Source organism: Artemia sp. Qi Xiang Cuo, chromosome 6 (genome assembly GCF_049724085.1).
Source record: "Artemia sp. Qi Xiang Cuo chromosome 6, ASM4972408v1, whole genome shotgun sequence".
Taxonomy (NCBI): Eukaryota; Metazoa; Arthropoda; class Branchiopoda; order Anostraca; family Artemiidae; genus Artemia; species Artemia sp. Qi Xiang Cuo.
Genome location: NC_142799.1, coordinates 8073777 through 8095701, shown reverse-complemented (window position 1 = coordinate 8095701; position 21925 = coordinate 8073777). Strand labels below are relative to the sequence as shown.

The 21925-nt window shown below is 36.6% G+C and overlaps 1 protein-coding gene across 2 annotated transcripts in view; it reads left to right on the top strand.

The window, feature by feature from the left end:
- Wdr62 (WD repeat domain 62) overlaps positions 1 to 21925 on the top strand; it is a 250842-nt gene that overhangs the window by 74103 nt on the left and 154814 nt on the right. For both annotated transcript variants that reach the window (XM_089090029.1, XM_089090028.1), the window contains exon 5: positions 19038 to 19220. In XM_089090029.1, the coding sequence (XP_088946155.1) occupies positions 19038 to 19220 (183 nt within the window). The remainder of the gene's footprint in view (positions 1 to 19037; positions 19221 to 21925) is intronic.

The following is a 21925-nucleotide window of genomic DNA, read 5'->3' as shown; positions in this document are numbered from 1 at the left end:
CGTTCTTACACTTCTTTTCCCTTGTTTGTGGTCATCATTGGGGCTTATAATAGAATCTAAAGTTCTTTTCCCTTTTACTGACCCTTCGTTTAGCCGGCTTCCGCCTGGTGTGGCAGGATCCGCAGTAGTCATTGGCCTTTCGTAGACAGTTGAATCACTATCGCTAGCGTTACTACTTTCTATGTCCGAACAAGAGTCTCGATCACTTGAAGGGGATCGTATGTAGGCCCGACGAGGAATATGATCCCCTTTTGAACTATCAACTCCGGTCGGTTCTGCCGATTCTGCAGCCTCCACGACCTTTTTTTTTAATCAAAATCATAAGAAAAAATCTGGTTGTCTATGTAAATTTTTGTACCACGCAATTTCAATGCTCTGTTTTCACTTATAGCTTGGGTTATCAGGGGTCTTAATGCTTTTCGGGCCTCCCGTTCCTCTGGTGTATAGTCTGGGGTGACTGAAATCCCATTTCCTTTAAACAGTTTAGCATTGCGTAGGACAGCATCACGAGTCATTTTGGTCGTGAATTTAACAAGGATAGTGCGGGGGTTCGAGGGTCCTCTCAGTCGAAGAGCATCTCGTATTTCATTTTTTGATAGTGAAAGGTTGGGCACAGAATTTTTAATACATACTATAATGTCCTCACTTAGTTTAGAGTTCGGATTATTTGGATGCGGCATCCCATAGAACATAAAATTGGTTTGTTTTAGCTCCGTTTCCAATCTAAATTTTATCTTACGTGACTCCTTTAATTCACTCTTAATTACTGCAATTTCTTTGGATGTCTTTATTTGATTTATGGCAAAGTCCTGCAACTTAGATTCTATCCCTGCCAAAATTGATTGTGCATTTTGAATGCTTTTCGTCAGATGTGGAATATTTGAAACTGCTTTTTTTATTTCCCCTAAAGTCTGGGCAATGTCCTGATCTCCCTTCATAACTATCAAAAGACATAAAACGAAAACTTACTCGCAAGGGGGGCTATTTCGTAAACAAGTACGGCCCCCCGTTTTCCAACAGTGCAAGTGTTCAAAATCTTTCTTAGCTGACAATGCACATTCATTTGTATTTTTTCAGTAAAGTGCAAATTCTGTTCTGGCCTTGGGAAGGCATAGGGGTTTTGCGCCCAACTTACGTAATTTCTGCTCGTTTTGAGTTTGACTCGGTTATTTATTGTAATTTCTGTTCGTTTTGGGTTTCATTTATTTATCGATGCTGATTTGTGGTAGTTACAACCCAAGGGTTGTAAGTTATTCCCCTAGGGCATAACTTACAATCTTTTCCCTAAGGGCTGTGGGGGACTGTCCTTAAAAACACAATTTCTTTTTGAAAATCATCTACGCTGAAGAAAATGGCTATCTCAAAATTTGATTGGATGTGTCTCGGGAAATGGTGGGCGTGGAAGGGGTGTTAGTCGCCTTCCAATCACTTTCGACTATTAAAAACGGCACAAGCCACTCCAATTTCCAATTGAATGAGCCCTTTTCGAAGTTTCTACGACAACTTCTTCAATACGAAGTGCCCTGCTCCAAAGGAAAAAATTAATAAATAATACATTTTGCCAACATTGTTCTTATATGCCCTCAGGGCATAACTTAAAACCCATGCCCTGAGGGCTGTGAGGGAGTGTCCTCCTCTTCACTTAGTCCAGTCACTTTCAACTATTAAAAAAGGCACTAGCCCTTTCAATTTCCAATTGAATTAGCCCTTTTGAAATTTCTACGACAACGCTTTCAATAAAAACTTTATATGCCCCCAGGGCATAACTTACAACCCTTGCCCTGAGGGCTGTGGGGGGAGGGGTTGTCATCCTTAAATACCTAATTTCCAAAATTTTCAACTACGTTGAATAAAATGGCTATCTAAAAATTTTGATTGGATGTGTTTGGGGAAAATATGGGCGTGACAGGGGGATTAGTTGCCCTCAAATGCCTTTCGACTATTAAAAGGGTACTAGCCCTTTGAATTTCAAATCAAATGAGCCCTTCAAGTTTTTACGACAAAGATTTCAATAAAAACCTTATATGCCCCCAGGGCATAACCTAAAACCCTTGCCGCTCCCCCGACGGCTGTTGGGGGAGTGTCCTCCTCAAAAACATATTTTCTATGTGGAAATCAACTACGCTGAACTAAATGGCTATCTCAAAATTTTGATTGGATATGTTTGGGGAAATGATTGGCGCAGGGGGGGGGGGCTACTTGCCCTACATTCACTTTCAACTATTAAGAAGGGCACTAGCCTTTTGAATTTCCAATCAAATTTGCCTTTTTTGAAGATTCTTCGACAACACCTTCATTAAAAAACCTTTGACGCCCCCAGGGCATAACTTAAAACCTTTGCCCTGAGGGTTTTGGAGGAGTGTCCTTCTTAGAAATATATTTTCTATCTTGAAATCAACTACGCTGAACAAAATGGCTATATCAAAATTTTGATTGGTTGTGTTTGGAGAAATGATAGGTGGGGGAGGGGGATGGTTTCCTTCCAATCACTTTTGAATATTAAAAAGGGCATTAGAACTCTCAATTACCAGTCAAATGAGCCCCTTTCGAAGTTTAAACGACGACCCCTTCCATATGAAGTGCCCTGCTCTAAAGGAAAAAAAAAATAAATTGTACATTGTGCCAACATCGTTTTTATATGCCCCCAGGGCATAACTTAAAACCCTTGCCCTGAGGGTTTTGGAGGAGTGTCCTTCTCAAAAATATATTTTCTATCTTGAAATCAACTACCCTAAAGAAAATGGCTACCTCAAAATTTTGATTGGATGTTTTTGGGGGAATGAGGGTTGTGGGGGGGGGGGCTAGTTGCCCTCCAATCACTTTCGACTATTAAAAAGGGCACTAGAACTCTCAATTTCCAATCGAATGAGCCCCTTTTGAAGTTTCTACGACGACCCCTTCCATATGAAGTGCCCAGCTCTAAAGGAAGAAATAATAAATAGTACATTGTGACAACATCGCTCGTGTATGTCCTCAGGGCATAATTTAAAGACCTTTCCCCGAGAGTTCTGGGAAAGTGTCCTCCTCAAAAACATATTTTCTATCTGGAAATCAACTACGCTGAACAAAATGGCTATCTCAAAATTTTAATTGGATGTGTTTGGGGGAATGATGGGCCTAGGAGGGGGCTAGTTGCCCTCCAATCACTTACGACTATTAAAAAGGGCCCTAGCCACTCCAATTTCCAATCAAATGAGCCCTTTTCGAAGTTTCTACGACAACTCCTTGGATACGAAGTGCCCGGGTATGAAAAAAAAAAACAAAAAAAAAACACTGTGCCCACATCGTTCTTTACTTAGGCAGCGCTAGCGCGCTGCCTATGATAAGAGACATTCTTGTGCTAAAACCTGCCAATTTTTTTAAGACTCGTAATTTTTTTTTTTGTCCGGAACTGAGATCAGAAATTAATTACTACCCTAACTTAACCAATTGCGCTTATGAAATTTAAAGCTCTTCTTATCACACTCGATAAATGTGAAGTGTCGCCAAACGCTAGAATGGCGTTAACAGTTTTTTCGTCGACATTAGCACCAGTTTCCACTATACAATCTATCCCCCCCCCCTAAACATGACGCCTGTGGAATAAAGTATACAATTCTAAAACAGTTTCACGGTATTTCCAACTGAAATAGGTAATTATCGTCCTACTTCATATCCTCCTGTTCCAAAGTGCTCAAGAGAATCATACTCAGACATCTGGCTCCTTGTTTGTTCGGCATTCTACACTTTGTTTCCTTGATTCCTTCTCATCAGAATCGCTTTTTGGTGGAATTTTCAATGCATCGTGCTCTAATCGACACAAAACAGGTCATACACAAACAACTAGACCTAAAAAAAAAGTATTGGGCTTATTTTTGGATTTCTCTAAGGCCTTTGACACGGTCGATCATAGTATTTTAGTAGGTAAATTAAAAAGCTACGGTATTCGTGGGGTTCCCCTCTCTTGGTTCGGCTCTTGTCTATCTGGAAGGGTACAGAGTGTGAGCTTAGGTGGAGTATCCTCTCAGCCCTTACCTGTTCGTAGGGGTGTCCCGCAAGGCTCCGTTCTAGGCCCGATTTTATTTCTCTTATATATCAATGATCTTGTTATGGACCTGGGCTCATCAATATATCCTGTACTATTTGCTGATGACAGCAACTTCTTCATCACTGGCACCAATTTACCATAGGCAATAACCTCTGCCCAAGTCCTTCTGAACAGAGTCCAGGCGTGGTGCCATACGAATAACATGACCATTAATAGCAAAAAAAGTCAAGTAGTATTATTCACAACCCCCTACATCAAACACGTAATCCAACCTGCTCTTGGTCTCAAGTGCTCCTCCGACATCCTCCCACAAGTGGAGGTTGCCAAGTTTCTTGGTGTATTTATTGACTCATGCTTGTCATTCTCTAATCATATTTCTCACAGCAATAATTTTGAGACAAGTAGTTCTGATTAACCGTGTGAATTATTTTCTTCCTCCTGACACCCTCTGTTATTGTTTTGGTTGTCCTGACTTTTCTTCTTACATATTAGTTTGGGAATACAAAGACCGTTTCTTTGCTAAAAAACTAAAATTTACATAACAACATGCAATTACAGCCGTTTTTCGGCTTCCTTATCAATCCCCAACTAATGATACGCATTCCTATTTTGGTACAGCTCTACTAAATCCAATCTTACAGAAACTAAACTTATCACTTATTTACTCTGCTTTCCACAGTAATCTTTCTCCTCAACTACTAACCCATTATAATATTAATATTTGGGAAGCCCATTGTCTCCGTTCATCCAATAGAGCCTTTATAATTCCTAAATGCGTTTCTAGTGCTGCCCAGCAATCTCCCATTGACAAATCTCTTGTTCAATGGAACAAAATACCCTCCAGTGTTGAGCTAGCCACAAGTTTCTGCACGCTGTACAACAATATGACAAAACTTGATAATAATATAATTTAATCTTTCAACTTTTAACCGATTTGCTTTATTACCCATGTTTTATTCTTCTATCTTTTTTTTTCAGTGTCACTTTAATTTTTTCCTTTTTTTTTGGTCCTTAACAAGTTCTCTTCTAGGATCTTTATTGTTATTGATGTCTGTGTTATCTTTTTATTCGAATAATAAATTGAATTAAATATCTTTTTGTATGTTGAACTACCTTATTTTATTTTATCTGGCAAAACCGCGTTGTTGCTTTATGGTATTTGACCGAAGTAACTGAATTGTATGTTTCATTAAGGCTACTAGTCTACCTGGACGTGAAAAGATTAACTGTTACACATTTGGTTTGTTTTGTTGTTCGGATTGTAATAATTTTTGATTTTTGTTCTTGTTATTCTGTTTTCTTCTTGTTCTGTATCATTGTTATTGCACTTTTTGGGTTTCTTATTGTTTCTGTTTGTATTCTTTTTTGGGTTTTCTTCTCCGCTGAAATAAGATTATCTGATACAGACGAAACATTCTGTTATTTTTCACTTTTCTTGCATTTTATCAACGGCCTTACACCCGTTCATTTGCCAAAATTTTCTTTTTTTTGTTTGTTTATTATAGTTACTTTGTCGGGCTTTAACAAATAAAATTACCAGCTATTACATATTATTTTACATTATCTGAAGTTGTATTGTAAAATTTCAGAAATTATGGATCACAGAAAGCATCCAAAACACCAAAAATTACAAGCTACAAAATTCATGTTTACTTTATTGAGTTATTTTTTAGTAATTCCAGGTGAATTATCTGGTGATTTATGTTAATGACACTGAGAGAATGAGGGGATGTCAAGAGGCCAAGGGTACTTGCCTGAGATGCAGGGAAAAGGATTCTGGGGGGATTCCGTTTTCCCCTCCAGCGTAGTTAGCTATATCTCATTTAAGATGTTCAAATATTTGTTGATGGGGAAGATAGGTGGCTTTGTAATGGGATCTAAATCTCCTCGTTAAATAGAGTGGTATAGCTAAGGAGAGGGAGCAAGGGTGATGGCTGTCCCTGGGAGCTGCCTCTCGCCAAAATGATTTTTTTTACCCAGGGATTAGCAACGTCTCTGGTCATATAGGGGCATTAGAAAACATTGTGTATAAAATAATAATGTCAAATAAAATGTAATTTACTTAATATTGCTGTATTTGTATTTTGTTTTCTGGATATGGCTTTTGTAAAAGCTTTTCGATGCATTATTATTATGTATCTAATTAGACTTCTATGCCTAAGGAAGTGCTTGACTTAAGGCTCCTGCCGAGGGTTCGGTGTAGAGAACGATGAGACCAGGCGCCTCCTGGTTGACCTATTGCTTCCCATGCTCACAGCTTCTTCCGCCGGGATGACGGCTTGGGCGAGGAAGTGCGTGGCTAGTCAACTATGCTTTGGTCTAAAATTTTAGTTCTTCCTGTATGTGAACGCTGGGTTAGAATTCAAAAATCCTCATTTTAATTTTGTTAAGTACATGAAATAAAAATTTAGAGGGAAACTAACAGAAGTTAAAAACCCCTGGAAATGCCAGAGCCGATAAAACAAGGAACCAACTTTTTAAGTTAGACAAAAGATAACAGTTTTCCTGTTGATAACAGTTACTTTCTCTAAGGCAAACATTTTCAAAATAAAAGTTTCTCCTGTGTCACGCTTCAATTTGTAAAGGAAAAAGCAACACGCTCCCACTGACAAATAAAAGCTAATTTGCTTTTGTATCTCAACCACAAATTAGACATCCTTTTAACGGAATACACGATTCATAAGAACTTTACGTGAATACAACTATGGATAAGAGGTATATATATTGATTTGCCGAAGATGATTACCTACAAGTTAAAATCGTTTTTAAGCCCCTTCAGATTGTTCATCCAGCTTACGGCAGTGTTTCCAATTCTACCGATCTTTCGGGAGATCTACCGCAATCCAAATCCTCTCCCAACAAAAGAAGATAACGAAAATCGCCAAGGTTCTGGAGATTCTTCGAATAGAGAGTGCAAACACTGGGTTACAGCGGCTGCTTTTTTTACACAAAGGAATTCTTTTTCAGGAATTGTATGCTTGATTTTGTGTTTGTTTTTTTTTAGCAGGGAGGGAGAGTGTGGGTAGATCCACCGTAGCCTATCCTTACGCATTTCCGTATAACTGGTGGGTCTAGAACGAATTCAAGGTTTCGCTGATGGCTTTTAATATTTTTTTTTAACATCGAAAAACTGGTGTCTTTACGGCAAATTTGCCAACCGGACAAATGTTTCCGTGTGAAAGGGTTTCAAATCGGGTGCTGTTTTAGCAAAATGTATCGGTAAACTGTATTTTCTATAATCTAGAGAGAGCAAGTTTTTGGTCCCTCCCCTCCAGTCTTTGCCCTAAATCTCCCGATTTGTTCCAATGAAAAGACCAACAAAGAAATTCATGTTTTACCAAAAAAGAGGCAACTTTCAAAATCTAGGGAGGGGCAAAAAAATCTATGGGCAAATTGCATCCCCTGCTTCCCTTTCTCCAATGGGTGCCCTACGTAGATTTGGATTTAATTTGGCTCCTCCTTATAGTTGAAATCATCGTTTGTGTATTTCATCTTTTTGTGTTTTGGATTGATTAGAAGATTAGGAAAGTTTGATTCTCCAATAATGCCTCTCTTAAGCCGTCTGGCCTGCTATATTGAGAAAGTCATAATATATTTATTGTGTAGCACTAGCACCCATAGACGTTTGCAATGACTTTCTGAAGTTTTTGGATTTATTTTTGGTGTTTTAGACTAGAAAGTGTAAAAGTTTCCAACCTTAATTTTTTCTTTGTAGTCTGTCACATTTTTTGTTTATCCAGTTCACTGTATGAAGATAATATAATCTATTATCTATATACTGTGATCTAGTTTTTGAAAATCCAGATTTCCAAGTAAGGTGATAGAAAAAATCCTGATTTTATTTTTTGTCTCAGCGTGTAAACTTTGTATTAGAAAAAAGTTTAATTTTCTTCCTAAAAAGGGAAAAATCACAAATGAATCATCATATTCTTTCGTGGGTTCTGAACCTCACCCCCTCTACATTCGTGCGTGACATATTCGCATCATTCTATTCTTCCATAAAGTCATTGACATTTGAAAAATCTATTGGTATTAAAGGGAAACGGATAAGGAATAACCAATCAAATAAATGCAGATTGATGCTAATTAACTATATTGATTAGAGGCATAGAAAATTTTTCGGCTGACTGTTCATTTGCTTATCACAACATGAAGTCTGTCATCGTTATGCTAATACTAATGCACTTCATCCTCACATTTATTAACATAACCTAAATTTGGCTAAAATATGGGGTAATAGTAAGTATTTTAATTACTTTGTTTAGTCTAAAAGTACGTTTCAAATGTTTAAATAGTGCTGGCAGACAGGTACGAAGACCGTACGTATGGACATAGGCTCTCACTCGTTGAAAATGAACAATATACCCTTTTCAGCTGGTTGACGTTGAAAACGACTCATACTATGGTTGAATCTTCTCCTCCAGCCAAAAGACTTGAATCCCTTCTTTCAAGCTATTAGGCAGGGTCTTGAGATTTCTGGATGTTTTTACCCCCCCCCCCTATATTTTTAATTTTACTTTTTGTGAGCATTTTCAGTGAAATCCTTTCATTGAAAAAAGTGACAAATTTGCCCCTCTTCTGCAGATGTAAAAAGACGCATTCCACTCCCCCCCCCCATTCCAAATTTTCCCGCATTGATGCCACTAATCCATCCAGACCCTTTCACCTTTTGTGTCAAAATTTCAATAGGCAATGTCTTTTTTTGTCATCCTCTGAAAGCCATTGGCGGTGGTGGTTGCAAGGTGCGGTCTAATCCTTGATTTACACAGAATAAATTGTTTTGTTCACATAGGATTCTCAAGTGTTTCTCACCATTTACTGGTAAAACATTCAAAATTGAAAGAGGGGTTGAGATGGATCAGGTTGATATTTATTCCCATGATTACAGGACTAAAACTGCATTTTTGTGTCACTTATCTTTTTTGTAAATAATTTTGTTGAACTCGACAACCCTAATGAGCTTCTTAGTCAAATAATTTACATTAATAACTGCGTCTTCCATTGCTGTTGCTGCTGTGTTAGAAAATGCTGGAAAAATCCCTCAATATCTCTAAATTCCCCGAACTGCTTGACAAAGCAGCTAAAATTATCAAAGGCGGTAATTAAATTGCGATGATAAGCAAATTTTGCTCCTTTGTGAACCTCGAATAAGATTGATAGTTTATTTAAATTTGCTAGTCGCCTGCTTTTCCTCTTTTTAATTTTGCTCCAGAAATGGCTACTTGATAACATAAACTACATGGTGACCTTTGGCCTGCTAAATTTTGTATACAATTTACTTTTTGTGCTGTTTTGACGAATCTCTTCCCATTCAAAAATGTTTCCATCTATAGTTCCCAGTTAATATATTGATTAGTTTACTAGCAACAGGTATTAATTCTAAGCGAGGTATGGTTTATTTTTAATTCTTTTTCATCGGCTCACTGACTTGTATTTTTTGTAGTTGTCATTGAAAATGTAATTCTGCCCGGTTTCTCGGAAATTATAAAAGTTAAATAGAATGAAATGGTCTTTATTCGTTGATTCTTATGTAGGTGTCGGAGAGGCCGTCGAATTATTTTTGGCCACCGGTCATAGAGACAGAAAATCATTCAATGTTTTTTTATATAATGCTTTTTTACCTACCTATATATCCGCTAAAAAAGTTGGTAGCGGGGGAGGACTAGATATAGTCTGAACTTTGTCAGATTGAACATTTTACAATGTGTATTTGGTTTGTACTTTTAGAAGATCTACTTTTTAGAAGATGTTTGCAACATATGATTCTTCAGCTCAATTTGAACGAGACCCTTCTTCCTGTGTGCAGGTCAGGGACGTACGCAGGTGAACTTCAAGGTCCATCCCCCTGAAATTCTAAGTTTTCTGGAATTTCAGGTACTTATCTGAATTTTTAAATCAATTTCCCCTCCCCCCCGAAAGAAATTCCTGCGCACCAGCCTTTTTTAGGTAATAAAATAAATATGATAAAAATAAGAATAAGCGTATTCAGATGATGAATGTATTTGTTTTGACTTCGCTTGATTTGTGGTTTCATGCTTTTGAGCATAATAGCTATTATTTTAACACCGACACATTCATTCTAGCTGTGGTAAAAGGGCACAACCGGATGTCAATCATAAGAGAATGAATGGGTTGTGGGATCGCTTTCAAATTCTGAGAATCAGCAGATATTTATTTCAAGAAGTGTATCTCACAGTCAATAATTGCGCAAAAACATGTAGAATCAATCAAACTTGGCCAGCGCCTATTTCCTAAACCCTAGCTCAATATACTAGAAATCCAGCGTATGTTTTATTTGTATTTTGGTAAAATATTATTTATTTTTTCTTGCTATGAAAACAGATCTTGGTTTAAAGTTTTGTATAACAATATATAGTTAAAATCTAAACTATCCGACAGGTTTATATGCGTTTGTAAGAAGTTTTGTAGGGGAGTCGTATAAATGCCTCCTCTGTACATGCTTGCGTTTTTTTGGTCCGACCATGTACCCATATACTCTCTATTTAGTTAATTTGGTTTAGTACGTTCTCTTCGGCAATTTGTTTTATCCGAGGGGCCGCTCTCTCTCTCTCAGAAATCATGAACACCAGTTGACGGGGGCCAAGCGTGGCGGAACTGTCCCAAGTGTTTGGGGAGTGTGCCAAGCGTGACGGAACCGTATGACGGTAAGTCAGCACCCCTCGGTTTTATCTGAAGCGGAATATTAATAAGATGTTTTGGTCGACCAAAACCAAAATAGATTCCATGAACAGTAAAAGGTGAAGATTCAGAAGAATCTTCACTTCGGGAGATTTGGAGTCCCCTCAGTATCTAACCATCCCTAACCCTTGACGTACAGAAGGGGTGGGGTCTTGCCTCTCCCCGAAATCCCAAAGCACTTGGCGCTGTTTATTGAAATTGTCAAATAAAATCTGTTTTTTTTTTCTATTGAGTTCCCCAAGAAAGGATATTCTGTGTACGACCCTGTCCCTAGCCATACCCTTGAAATATCTAACTAATCCTAACTATGCATGGGGCATCTAAAGAAAAACTGTTTAACTATACATGGTGTATTTCGATACTGCTTTGATGCATATGCTTCCTGCTTTTGACCACTTTCTGACTGAATAACCAGAATTTGACTTTTTTTTTATTCTATTGTCTTCAATAGAAACTAGGCCCCCTTTACATATGCACACACAGACACACCTTTTCCCTTGAACCCCTTTACCCAATTGTAGGCCCACCTTTTGGGTCTTCCGAAAATGAATTTATGCTTTTGTGCTTGGATTCAGTAATGTTATGGACATTCAAACATACCTTTAGGAGTAAATTCTGTAATTTCTTTTTTTATTGAATTTATTATTATTTTTTAAGGGATTATGAATTCTCCAGGAACTGGTACTTAAAAACCTATTTTAATGCCAAATTCGGGATTTTGAAAATTTTAACTTATGTTTTGCGAAATCACCTTAAGCGGGATGTCAGAATGTTTTAGGGGGGGGGGGGTTCTGTCTCCTCGTACACAGGTACGACTAGTAAGAAATATACGGCAATGACTAGACCAGGTAATAACAAGAATAAGAAGGGAACAATCAAAGGAAAGATCACGTTTGAAATGCTTATGTGTCATGTTTTATTTAATAATAAGAAAAACCAAAAACCGTATGAAATTGTTTTTGAAAATATGTTTTATTTATCTCGGTTTTTATTAAAAGCGAAAGAAAAAGAAGTTTAAAGTTGATGGTGACTTCCACGCAAATGCCGATTAGTCATTTGATCTACTAACCCCAATTGGGACTGGCCTGGGGTATGGAACACCCCTTTCTGCCAAATATTTCCCGTCTTCAAAGCCACAATTAGAAAAAAATATGTCAGAGGACGCCAGTTCCCATATTGCCGGAAACCGCTTGCTTTCAAGTCTATTATGCTCTCTCATGTTCAGTTACTGAGCACAGTTTTGTCACAAGAAAGTTTCATTGTAATTTTAAAAGTAAGGTACGTTGGGCAAGGTATATCTGGAGATCTTTCCCATAAAATGGCGATTTTTTCGCAATTGTATCTATATTTTTGATACTGTCCATTTTTTACCCATTTTTTTTTGCCAATTTTGAAGTCTCCCCTCCGAAATGCGGAGAATTTCCCGAAACAGAATAACATTTGCAAGTTACTTTATCATTTTCAACACTCATCACGGTCAGCATACATTGGCACTTTTTCTAAGACTCCACTGCCTTTCCATGGCGAACAAATAAAAGTTCTAATGGGGATAAGTCATTTTACTAGACAATGAATAAAGATTAAAAAAATCTGGATGTTTTGATCACTGGTGTATGCGATGGAAATATCCAGATTGATTTCTATCTATTTGAACTGTCTAATAAAAGGACTTATCCCCATTTGAACTTTTAATTTGTTCGTCAGCATACATTATAAAAACTATCTATAGTTTGTATCACCCTCTGTTGGAAAATACGGGATTTGACCCATTTGATCATTTTCCTGTTCATGTGTCTAGCACATAGTTACTACGAAAAGCGTAGCAGCATCGAGTAAAACAAAGAGATGACGGAGCTGTGGATGTTTGTTGTAAAGAGAGAATTGGATCTTACATCCCTGGATTCCAAGCCCTATATTTGACAGTCATCTTTATTTCCAAGAAACGGTTCTCCGAATGTTGCATAACTTAGTCAGGACATTTTAGAGTAAAAATTAAGTATCTATAAAATAAGCTTAATTTTCCTCTTTGGGAGAAAAGATAATACCAGAGAGGACAAGGAGCTCTATTTATATTACTTTCTTAGTTAACGCTCTTGTTCTGTAGGGTCGCTAGTGTAGATGGAACTGCTTGACAGCGCCGTCGTCGCGTAGTATTATTTTCTAGTTCTTCAATTTGGGTGAGCGGTCAGTCTTCTCCAAGTGACCCTGTCCAGGGGTAGGGATGGGGCCTCATTTAAGTAGATATGGCTACCAAAAACGTTTTAACTGTGCACCTTTGTCGTTGCGTAGTATTATTTTCTAGTTCTTCAATTTGGGTCATCGGTCAGTATTTATTTTTTAGTTCTTCAATTTGGGTGAGCAAAAATACAATTCAAGAGTGAGACACATAATCAGATGTGGACAAGTTAGCTGAAAGAGATGGTACTAATATAAGAAATCTGACCAAATGCAAGCATAATAGTCAAGGCCGTATCCAAGATTTTGTTCAGGTGTGAGGCTTACAAAAACTTAGCAAAACGGATCAAAAATTTATTGATATGCAATTTTGTTACTTTTTTACGGGCCGGAAAAAATTCGGAGAAAGGGGGGGGGGGTAAATCTGTTACATATCAGTATCCGTATAGATGTATCCAGGAATTTTCTCTTTTTTTGGGGGGGGGGGGTACAAAAAATTATTCTGCGGGAGGTTTTACACAAAAAAGCTTTTAAAAACGCGTCAAAAATTTGTTTATATTTATTTTTGTTCCCTTTTTACGAGTCGGACAAACATTTCGGGGGGAGGGGTTCAAACCCCCTTCCCCCTGGACACGACTTTGAGTACATATATGAAAAGGAGTTTTAATGTTTACTCCAAATATGTAAAATTCATTAAATTCAGAAATTAAAAAATTATCCATTAAAATTTCCATTGGAAAATTTGCTTAATTTTAAAGTAAGTAAGAAAACATCCCAGAAAGAGGTTGTGATTACCTCACCAACAAGCTATTTGATACGTTTTTATGAGTCGGATTTTTTTTTATTAAGGGGGGGGGAATAAGGCCTTTCATACCAAGTTCAACATATTGGAAACCACTATAATGGAGTTTTAAGTCGCTATGAATAAAATTACGATATTTGTGTCCTTTCGAAGAAGAACAATCATGATTGCGTGTTAATTTGATGGTTTTATTATATTTTTTGCTCACCGGGGTGATCGTATCGAGTCAATGGTTGTAGAATTTTCAAGATTATATTTTTTAAATTCTTTAAGGCTAGAAAAAACAGCTGGTTTTCTTCAAGCTTTTAAAACCGTACACGTGGGAACAAGGAGCTTTCAAATTCACATAAAATGTGGCGTTTTCTTGTCGCAACATTGCCGCTCAAAGAACGGAAAATTTTAAGTTCTATTGCGCTTGAAAGTAACGATAGAGATCGTGCCATAGCAAAGGGCCTATGTCTTGCCAGTTTGTGCTCAATGTAGATTTGCCCCAGTTATAGAGACTATACTATCGCGTCGTGGCACGTTCAACCCTTAGTATCTGTACTGTCAATACAAAATGAACTGTTATTAAAGACCGTCTGTACAGTTATATTATGGTTTATGAAACTAAGAGAGGAAAGAAAATAAAAAATGAAAAATAAAATTAAAAAAAAGGTGAGAAAACGAAGATTTTGTCAGCCAGTGGCAAAACATGAAAACGAAGAACAAGCAAATATTTTGACAAGGACCTCCGCCATGTCGTCCTTAGTGCTAAACAAAAAAAAAAACGAGAATCTAACCTCTCGAGGTTTACCCGACAACGACAGAGCAAACACTAAATAAAAACCAGGTAGGAATCAATGAAAAAAAAATTATCAAGATGATTGAGCGAGAAAAATTTGTATTTTTTTTTCTTTTTTGTTTAGCACTGAGGATGACTTGGCGCAGGTCCTTGTTGAAATATTTTCTTGTTCTTCGTTTTCATGTTTTGCCACTGCCTGACAAAATCCTCGTTTTCTCACCTTTTTTTTATTTTTTTTTCATTTTTTTTTCTTTCCTCTCTTAGTTTCATATGTCATGTATAGCCAGTGTGGTCTTGGAATCTATTTATATTATGGTTATATGCTATTCTTTGTTCCATAATGGATTTATTTGCTGGGAAGGAGTATTTAAAGCCTCAAAAAGTACAGTTTTATACCTCAAATTACTCAGCTTCTTGCAACATGTCCTTCCTATTAATATGAAGGCAGGGGGATTTACCCCATAGATTTTCTTCAGTTTGAAAGATATACTTGGAATTAGCGTGGAATAGGGATGGTCAGAAAGTAATAACTCCCTCATATCGCAGAGATATATTGAGGATGAAATAAAGATCAATTTAATATCTTAACATCCACGAAGATGGAAGGTACAGGGGGCATCCCCTTGGAACAAAATGTTTCCGATTACTCCCCCATAAAATGTCTTATAAAATGAAAAAAAAAATCATATCCAGCACCATCCCCCACGCAGAAACTTTGTCAAAGGGTTTACCTTTTCAGGGTGATTATCATTTTTGAAGGATTGTTATGCACAAACAAAATTTTAGTTTGTGTGTTATATTGATCATACTGTCAATAAAACTTAAGTTAAACTTTAGCTTAAAGAGTTGGGGTTTACAACCGCCAGGTGGAAAATCTCTCTTATGTGCGATAGTTTCTTTTTGTTTTAAGTTTAAACGTCGCTCTTTAATTTCTATTGGAAAAAAGTTTTTAATTTAATCTTGTAAAAGTGTCTACTCACTAGAAAGGCAATGAGCTCTTATTGTATAAATAATAAAATGGCATGTCAGATTTAAATGTGTAAGCTAGTTTTAGCGTGACTCGCATTTTCTAGTTTCTTTTCTCTCTCTAAATGATAAATCGAGTGTTCCTAACCTGGTAAATACGGGGTTTAGCGTTGCACTAAGATTCGTTTGAAAGCGTCAATCTTTCTGTTCAAATTCACTTTGGTAGTCTAGTTGAGCCAGTTTTTTGGTCTAGTTGAGCCAGAGTCTTGAATAATTAATGTGGCACATTTAGGAAAAAAAAGAAGAAGAAAATGATTCGTCCGTTTAACCCACATGGCCTATTTATTGGAAGAAAAATTTGAACGAGTGTTTCGTCGAAACTTGGAGAACAGTGGCAAAATAAAAAAAAGAACAAGACGAAAGAATATGTTAATAATCATATCTAGTTCATTTGCATCTGGTCATTCCTGGTAATATCTTAGTAATTTCACGAAATTCGAGTTCAGTGATTATGAAAGCAGGGAGCATCAGTTCAAGAAAACGCAGGTTTTCTTGGTGATTTACTTGACTTATATTCCATCAGGCCTTTGTGGCTGTATTTGGGCTTCTTCTCTTCTCACTAGTCGTTGAATATGGTGACGGTATTCGCTTCTATCTGGTGCAACACCCAGGAGTTGGGCGAGGCTCTGGCCATTGAAGTTGTACCATCTCTTGCGAGATCGGCCACGAGGTCGTGTGCCATGTACCCGTCCTTCAAACGTGATTTTGGGGAGTTGATTTGATGACATTTGTTGGATATGACCAAGCCAGCGGAGTTGCTGACTTCTAATTTGGTCCATGATAGTGTATGAGCAGAGGAGTTTACGGAGGTCTTCATTGGATACTCGGTTGATCTAGGTGATCCCTGTTATACGTCGGAGACATTTTGTTGCCAATATTGAAATTCACCTTTCGTCATCAGCTTTAACAGATTATGTTTTACTTGTATACATAACAGTGGGGATTATGAGAGAGTTAAAGAACCAGACCTTCAATGATTTTGATAGTAGGCTAATTTTTGAGTGAATGTACAAAAATATATTTTTCAAAATCTAGAGGGGGGGGGGGTTGTTTATGAAAATACAAAGAAAGGCTTGATCTGAGCTTGAATCTCCTCCATTCGACATTTTTAATCTTTTGAATTCTCTACTGATGATAATTGTGATGAACTTAGACCATTATTACAATGGTTTTATGGATTTTTTAAGTTAGCCTTGAGTTAAAGGACTTGTTTAAGAGTGAAAGGTTATATTTCATGTAACATAAACCACTTAGCATACAATTTATGTACGTAGTGTTAAAGCCGCTTAATGTTGGAAAAATTGCAGCTGAGTCAGAGGCTAAGCTGAAATGTCCCAAAGACACGAAAAAGTTTTATCTTGCCTTGTCCCTTAATGGTAAGTTCAGACTTAGTGTGGCTGTGGTAAATTCAAAGGACATTATGTAATGCTCATCATCAGGGTGGCATTTACAACCCACCTATGAAATGAATCACTTTATTAATAAAATAGCCTACTTGTAATCGCATTTCTGTCCAGTCCACTTTCCCATATCTTTCACACTTCCCATAGGTCTCAAGTATATTAGAAGTATCTGGCGCCAGGGGCGTCCTGAGGCTCATTTTTGTTTTGGGGGGGGGCAGTATTTTCCCAAAATGAGATCGCCTTTCATAGACTCAGAAATAATCGATTATGTTTTTTTTTTTTGTATAAACATTGTATCTATCTATCTTCGTGGCAAGATAAGAACTTCCTTTGTTCAGACTTTTCTCGCTCTCCTATAAAATTTATATTGTTTGACATCTTTTGAATTGTGCAACCGCGTGCTAATTCAATTTCTCAGCTTACAAAAATGGTCGCGAAAGCAAAGCAAGTTCAAAACCCACCACAATAATCGATAAGAGGAACATTGCGCTGCAAAGAAGGAGAACCCGAATATGTCTAATGCTTGCATCATCTAGCACAAATATAATGACCATTCATAATTTTTTTTTTTTTGAAAAATTGGATAATAAACAATCAACTGACTAACCATTTTCGTTTGCCATAAAAATATAATAAAAGCATTTACTCTTTATTTAAAATCACCAAATAATTTTGTTTAAGTTAAAAACTATTTTTTTTGTCTAGATTTAAACTGACTCTCGTTCTCCACCGCTCTAGCATGGAAAAGACTAAATAGTGTTCGCGCTACAGAAAGCAAATGAGATATGCCATAAAGGCTGATACATTTTGCTCTGCAGAAATCAGTTTGCTGTTTTGGTCTGCAGAATGGGCCTTATTGTTTTTTTTTTTAATTATGTTCACATTGCTTAAGAAAGAAACATTATGCGGGCATTTAAAATTTTGAAAAAAAATGAACAATTATGTTTTTCTTTGCGAATCAACCGTTTTTTCAGCCTTAACTTACCAGTTCAGTGTGTAGGAACTTACCATAAGATTCAGTGATGAAAAATACCTGCTGTAGCCTTGATGTTTTGACTGCATAATATTGGTAACTGGACTACGAGAAATTTGACAAGTCACAACATAATTTTAAGGGGGTGTATTGGTCCTTTCAACTTATTGCAGGCATAGTGGGTGTAATAGTAACAGCCACCAGTCAGCTAGCTTCTGCAGGCTCGGCTTATCAGTCCTTTGCTACTCTTAGAAGAGTTGCAGAAGTGTGACTCATGCTTAGGCATGTTGAAAATAATGAGTGTCCACTGCCAAAAGATTAAACTAACAAAAGTTGACAAAATAACTAAAAAAAAGATGTTTTTGGAATTGGTTATCTCAGGTTTAGACTAGCTTTGTAAGAATAAATGTTCAAAACTTTGTGATAGTGAGACTTGTTTGTGAATAAACTTTCTGTACTGTAACGTGCTAATATCTGGATGTGATTTGTAAACTTACCTCGCTCGATGCGTAATCCTGCCAATTGAGCTTTTTTTTTTTTATCTACTATCATTATTCAACTGAGAATACATACTTTGCTTCACCTTAATAGCAAAGACGAATTGCCACTATTTTTTTTTATATACATATTTTATATAGCTACGTAATTCTAGAGACGAGTTTCCAAATATATTTTTTTTTATGGCTTTGGCCCTCACACCACCTAATGATAAAATCTTGTGCGGACATGTGCAGACTCAGGCTTTCTGCATGAGGGCCGAGCTCTTTGGCTGTTCATCAAATTCCTAGTTTCCGTTTCTCTTTCTATTTTCACTCTCTTCTTTCTTTACTTACATTATTCATAGCTCATTCTCATAAATAACTCACTTTTTAAACAATGCTCCGCGCAAGGGGTGCCCACTTTCCACCACATAGTGTACAACTCGGAACGCCACGCATGCTGCACAGTATCGCCACGCTTGGCACAGTTTCCGCCACGCTTGGCACGCGCCACCAAGTATACATAATTTATTAAAGTTGGCACCCCCTGACTCCTTGTTGATGCCAGAATGTTATGTTGTAAATGTGTTCTGATTGCATGTATGATAGAATATTCTTTCCTAAAGGCAAAACACTTCTTAACATAATTTAACTGTGGTCTTTTTTTAGTATAAAGAACCTGTTCCAATCATGGGAAGATCTGCGATTCTAGGAGAGCAAAGAAATAACGATTTTTGTGACGTTGCGTGTGGCAGAGGCGAAACAGCTGATTCAACATTTGTTATTACTAAAGCTGGTCTTCTTTGTGAATTTAACAATAGAAGGGTACTTGACAAATGGGTTGAGCTGAGGGTGAGTTTATTTCAAGGCTATAAGGGTTTCAAAAACTGAACATTCGTTTTCTTTTGATTCCAGTCTCTTATCTATTTTCAATTAAAGTAAAAGTCTTCATTATCAGGAGTTCTACATATACCATGAGTACCGAAAGGAAAATATAAAACTCGTTAAGTTTTAAGTTACTCTACAAAAGTTACGAGCCTAAGAAACTTTGCTTCGTTTACGGAAAAAAAGGAGAAAACACTTTCGCAACTATCTTCTTTCATTCGTGGATTGAACTCAAATATCAGATTCATCCTAGCTAATTTTCTACCATTCATATTTTGAATAGTAGAAATTTGAATGGAAAGTTTGGTAAGATATTTGTACTTTTTTCCCCGTTGATTATCAGCCATCATATAATTATAGCTTTTTGTTGAAAACGAAATAAAATATCTTTGAAAAAGGATTATTTATGCAACATAATTACGTTAGTGTAATATAATCGGCAATAAAATTAGGAAATATAAAGCCAAAACTAAATATGGTTTCAATACTTTTTGTATGCATTTATTGTCTTTTACTATCTTGATATCTTGTTTTTTTTTGGCTTCGGGGCTTAATAGAGTATTTAATTGCCTGAATTCTGTAGAATGCTTAAAGTGGTGCCTAGCCTTTACCCCCCCCCCCCGGCGATTACCCCCCCCCCCCCTCGAAAATAACCCCCGTGGAAAATACCCTCCCACCCCCTCCCGGAAAATATCCCTCGGAAAATACCCCCCCCCCCCTTGGAAAATAAGGCTTTCTAAATTTTTAAATTTATTTGAGTTTATTTTTTAATTTCCGTTGGGGGAAGGAACTTTGGTACTTGTGTATTATGCGCCACTCAATCAAGTTTACGCTATGTCAAATTCGAGAACACACCGGTTTTTTCGTTAGTTTCTTCGTTACTTTAGAAATAAATTTGGGTTATAAATTTGCACATTAGAGGGGGAGGGGGTAAAGTATAGTGGGTCTGTATGCAAAATGTGTTTTTGGTACAATTATTCTGCAATAGGTAGATAGATAAATATATTTTAAAGCCAAATATACGACCATGAACACAGTTAAATAACAAATGAAAGGCACAAATAGGCTACCATAAACTTTGATCAGCAATCATCATAAAACACTTAAACGAAACATTATATTAACCTGATAATAGTTCTTAATGCTTGGAAAAACGGTGTTTGAAAAAAAAAACATTTGACACTTGGAAAAAACACTTAAATGAAACTTTACATTTACTTTATACTAGGATTCTTTTTTATTTTATTTTTTTTAGTTAACAAAATTTTCAGACACGTCGCTATTCTTGTGTAATTTTTTAGTGGATATATACCTCAAAAGAATTGTTTTCATCCAAATACTTTATCCCCCGCCCTATGTGCAAATATATAGCCCAAATTATATATTTCCCATATATTCTGTCACTTGTCTTTGTCTTGTATCGTGCTAAGCTGAAAAAAAAACTGATGAAGAAACCGGTTTTGTTTTCGAATTTTACACAGCATAAACTTGAGTGAGTGGCGCATACTACACTAGTACCAAAATTCCTTCCCCCTACGGAAATTAAAAAAATAAACTCAAATAAATTATAAAATTTGGAAAGCCTCCTTTTCTATGGGGGGGGGGTATTTTCTGCGGGGAGGGGGTATTTTCCGTGGGTTGATTTTTTTTTTTTGGGGGGGGGGGGTAGTTGCCTCTGGGGTAAACGCCTAGAACTGCTTAAAGTCATGACAGGCTGGCTTTTTATAACCTGACTGCTTGCTCTTGCTTTCGATCCTCGGCAATGTGCTCCGGCCCTGGGCCCCGCAAATATAACATTAAGGAAAATATTTATTCACTTTTCATGAAAAAAAATGTTAACCATATTTCATTTTGATCGTGACGTCACATTTTCAGTTTTTTGTGTAGAATTTTTGTAACCAATCCCCATTCTCATTTCACTTTCCGCTTGAATAAGTGATTCAGAGTGGTTCTGAATCTTAAAGAGATTAAATAAAAAAAACAAGTTTTTTAAACTGAAAGTAAGGAGCGACATTAAAACTTAAAACGAACAGAAATTATTCCGTATATGAAAGGGGCCTCGCTCTTTACGCTTCGCTCTTTACGCTAAAGTTTGACTCTGTCTCACAACTTTATTTTTTAAAACAATAAAAAACTTCAGCGTAAAGAGCGAGGCTCATATACGGAATAATTTCTGTTCGTTTTAAGTTTTAATGTCGCTCCTTACTTTCAGTTTAAAAAACTTGTTTTTTTTATTTAATTTCTGATCGTTTTTTAGTTAATGCAGTTTTGTCTCACCGTCATTGAATAAGTAAACAAAATTTGCATGAAAATTTTACTTTTCTTTTGCTAAATGGATGTTTCTAAATTTGGTTATGACGTAATTTACAAATTAACTTACGCAACTAACTTCTATATTCGTATATTTTTCTTCTGGCAAAAAATACAAAGTTGCAGATTTTCGCAGATATAAGCTTGAAACCTATGGAATAGGGTTTTCTGATACGCTGAATCTGACGGTGTGATTTTCATTAAAATTCTTTCACTTATAGGGGATGATTCCCCCCTCTGTAAAAATCGAGTAAATTTTCTCAGGCTCGTAGCCTTTGATGAATAACACTAAACTTAATAAAATTTATATATTTAGAATCAGCATTATAAGCACATTCTTTTGATACATTTATTGACATCAA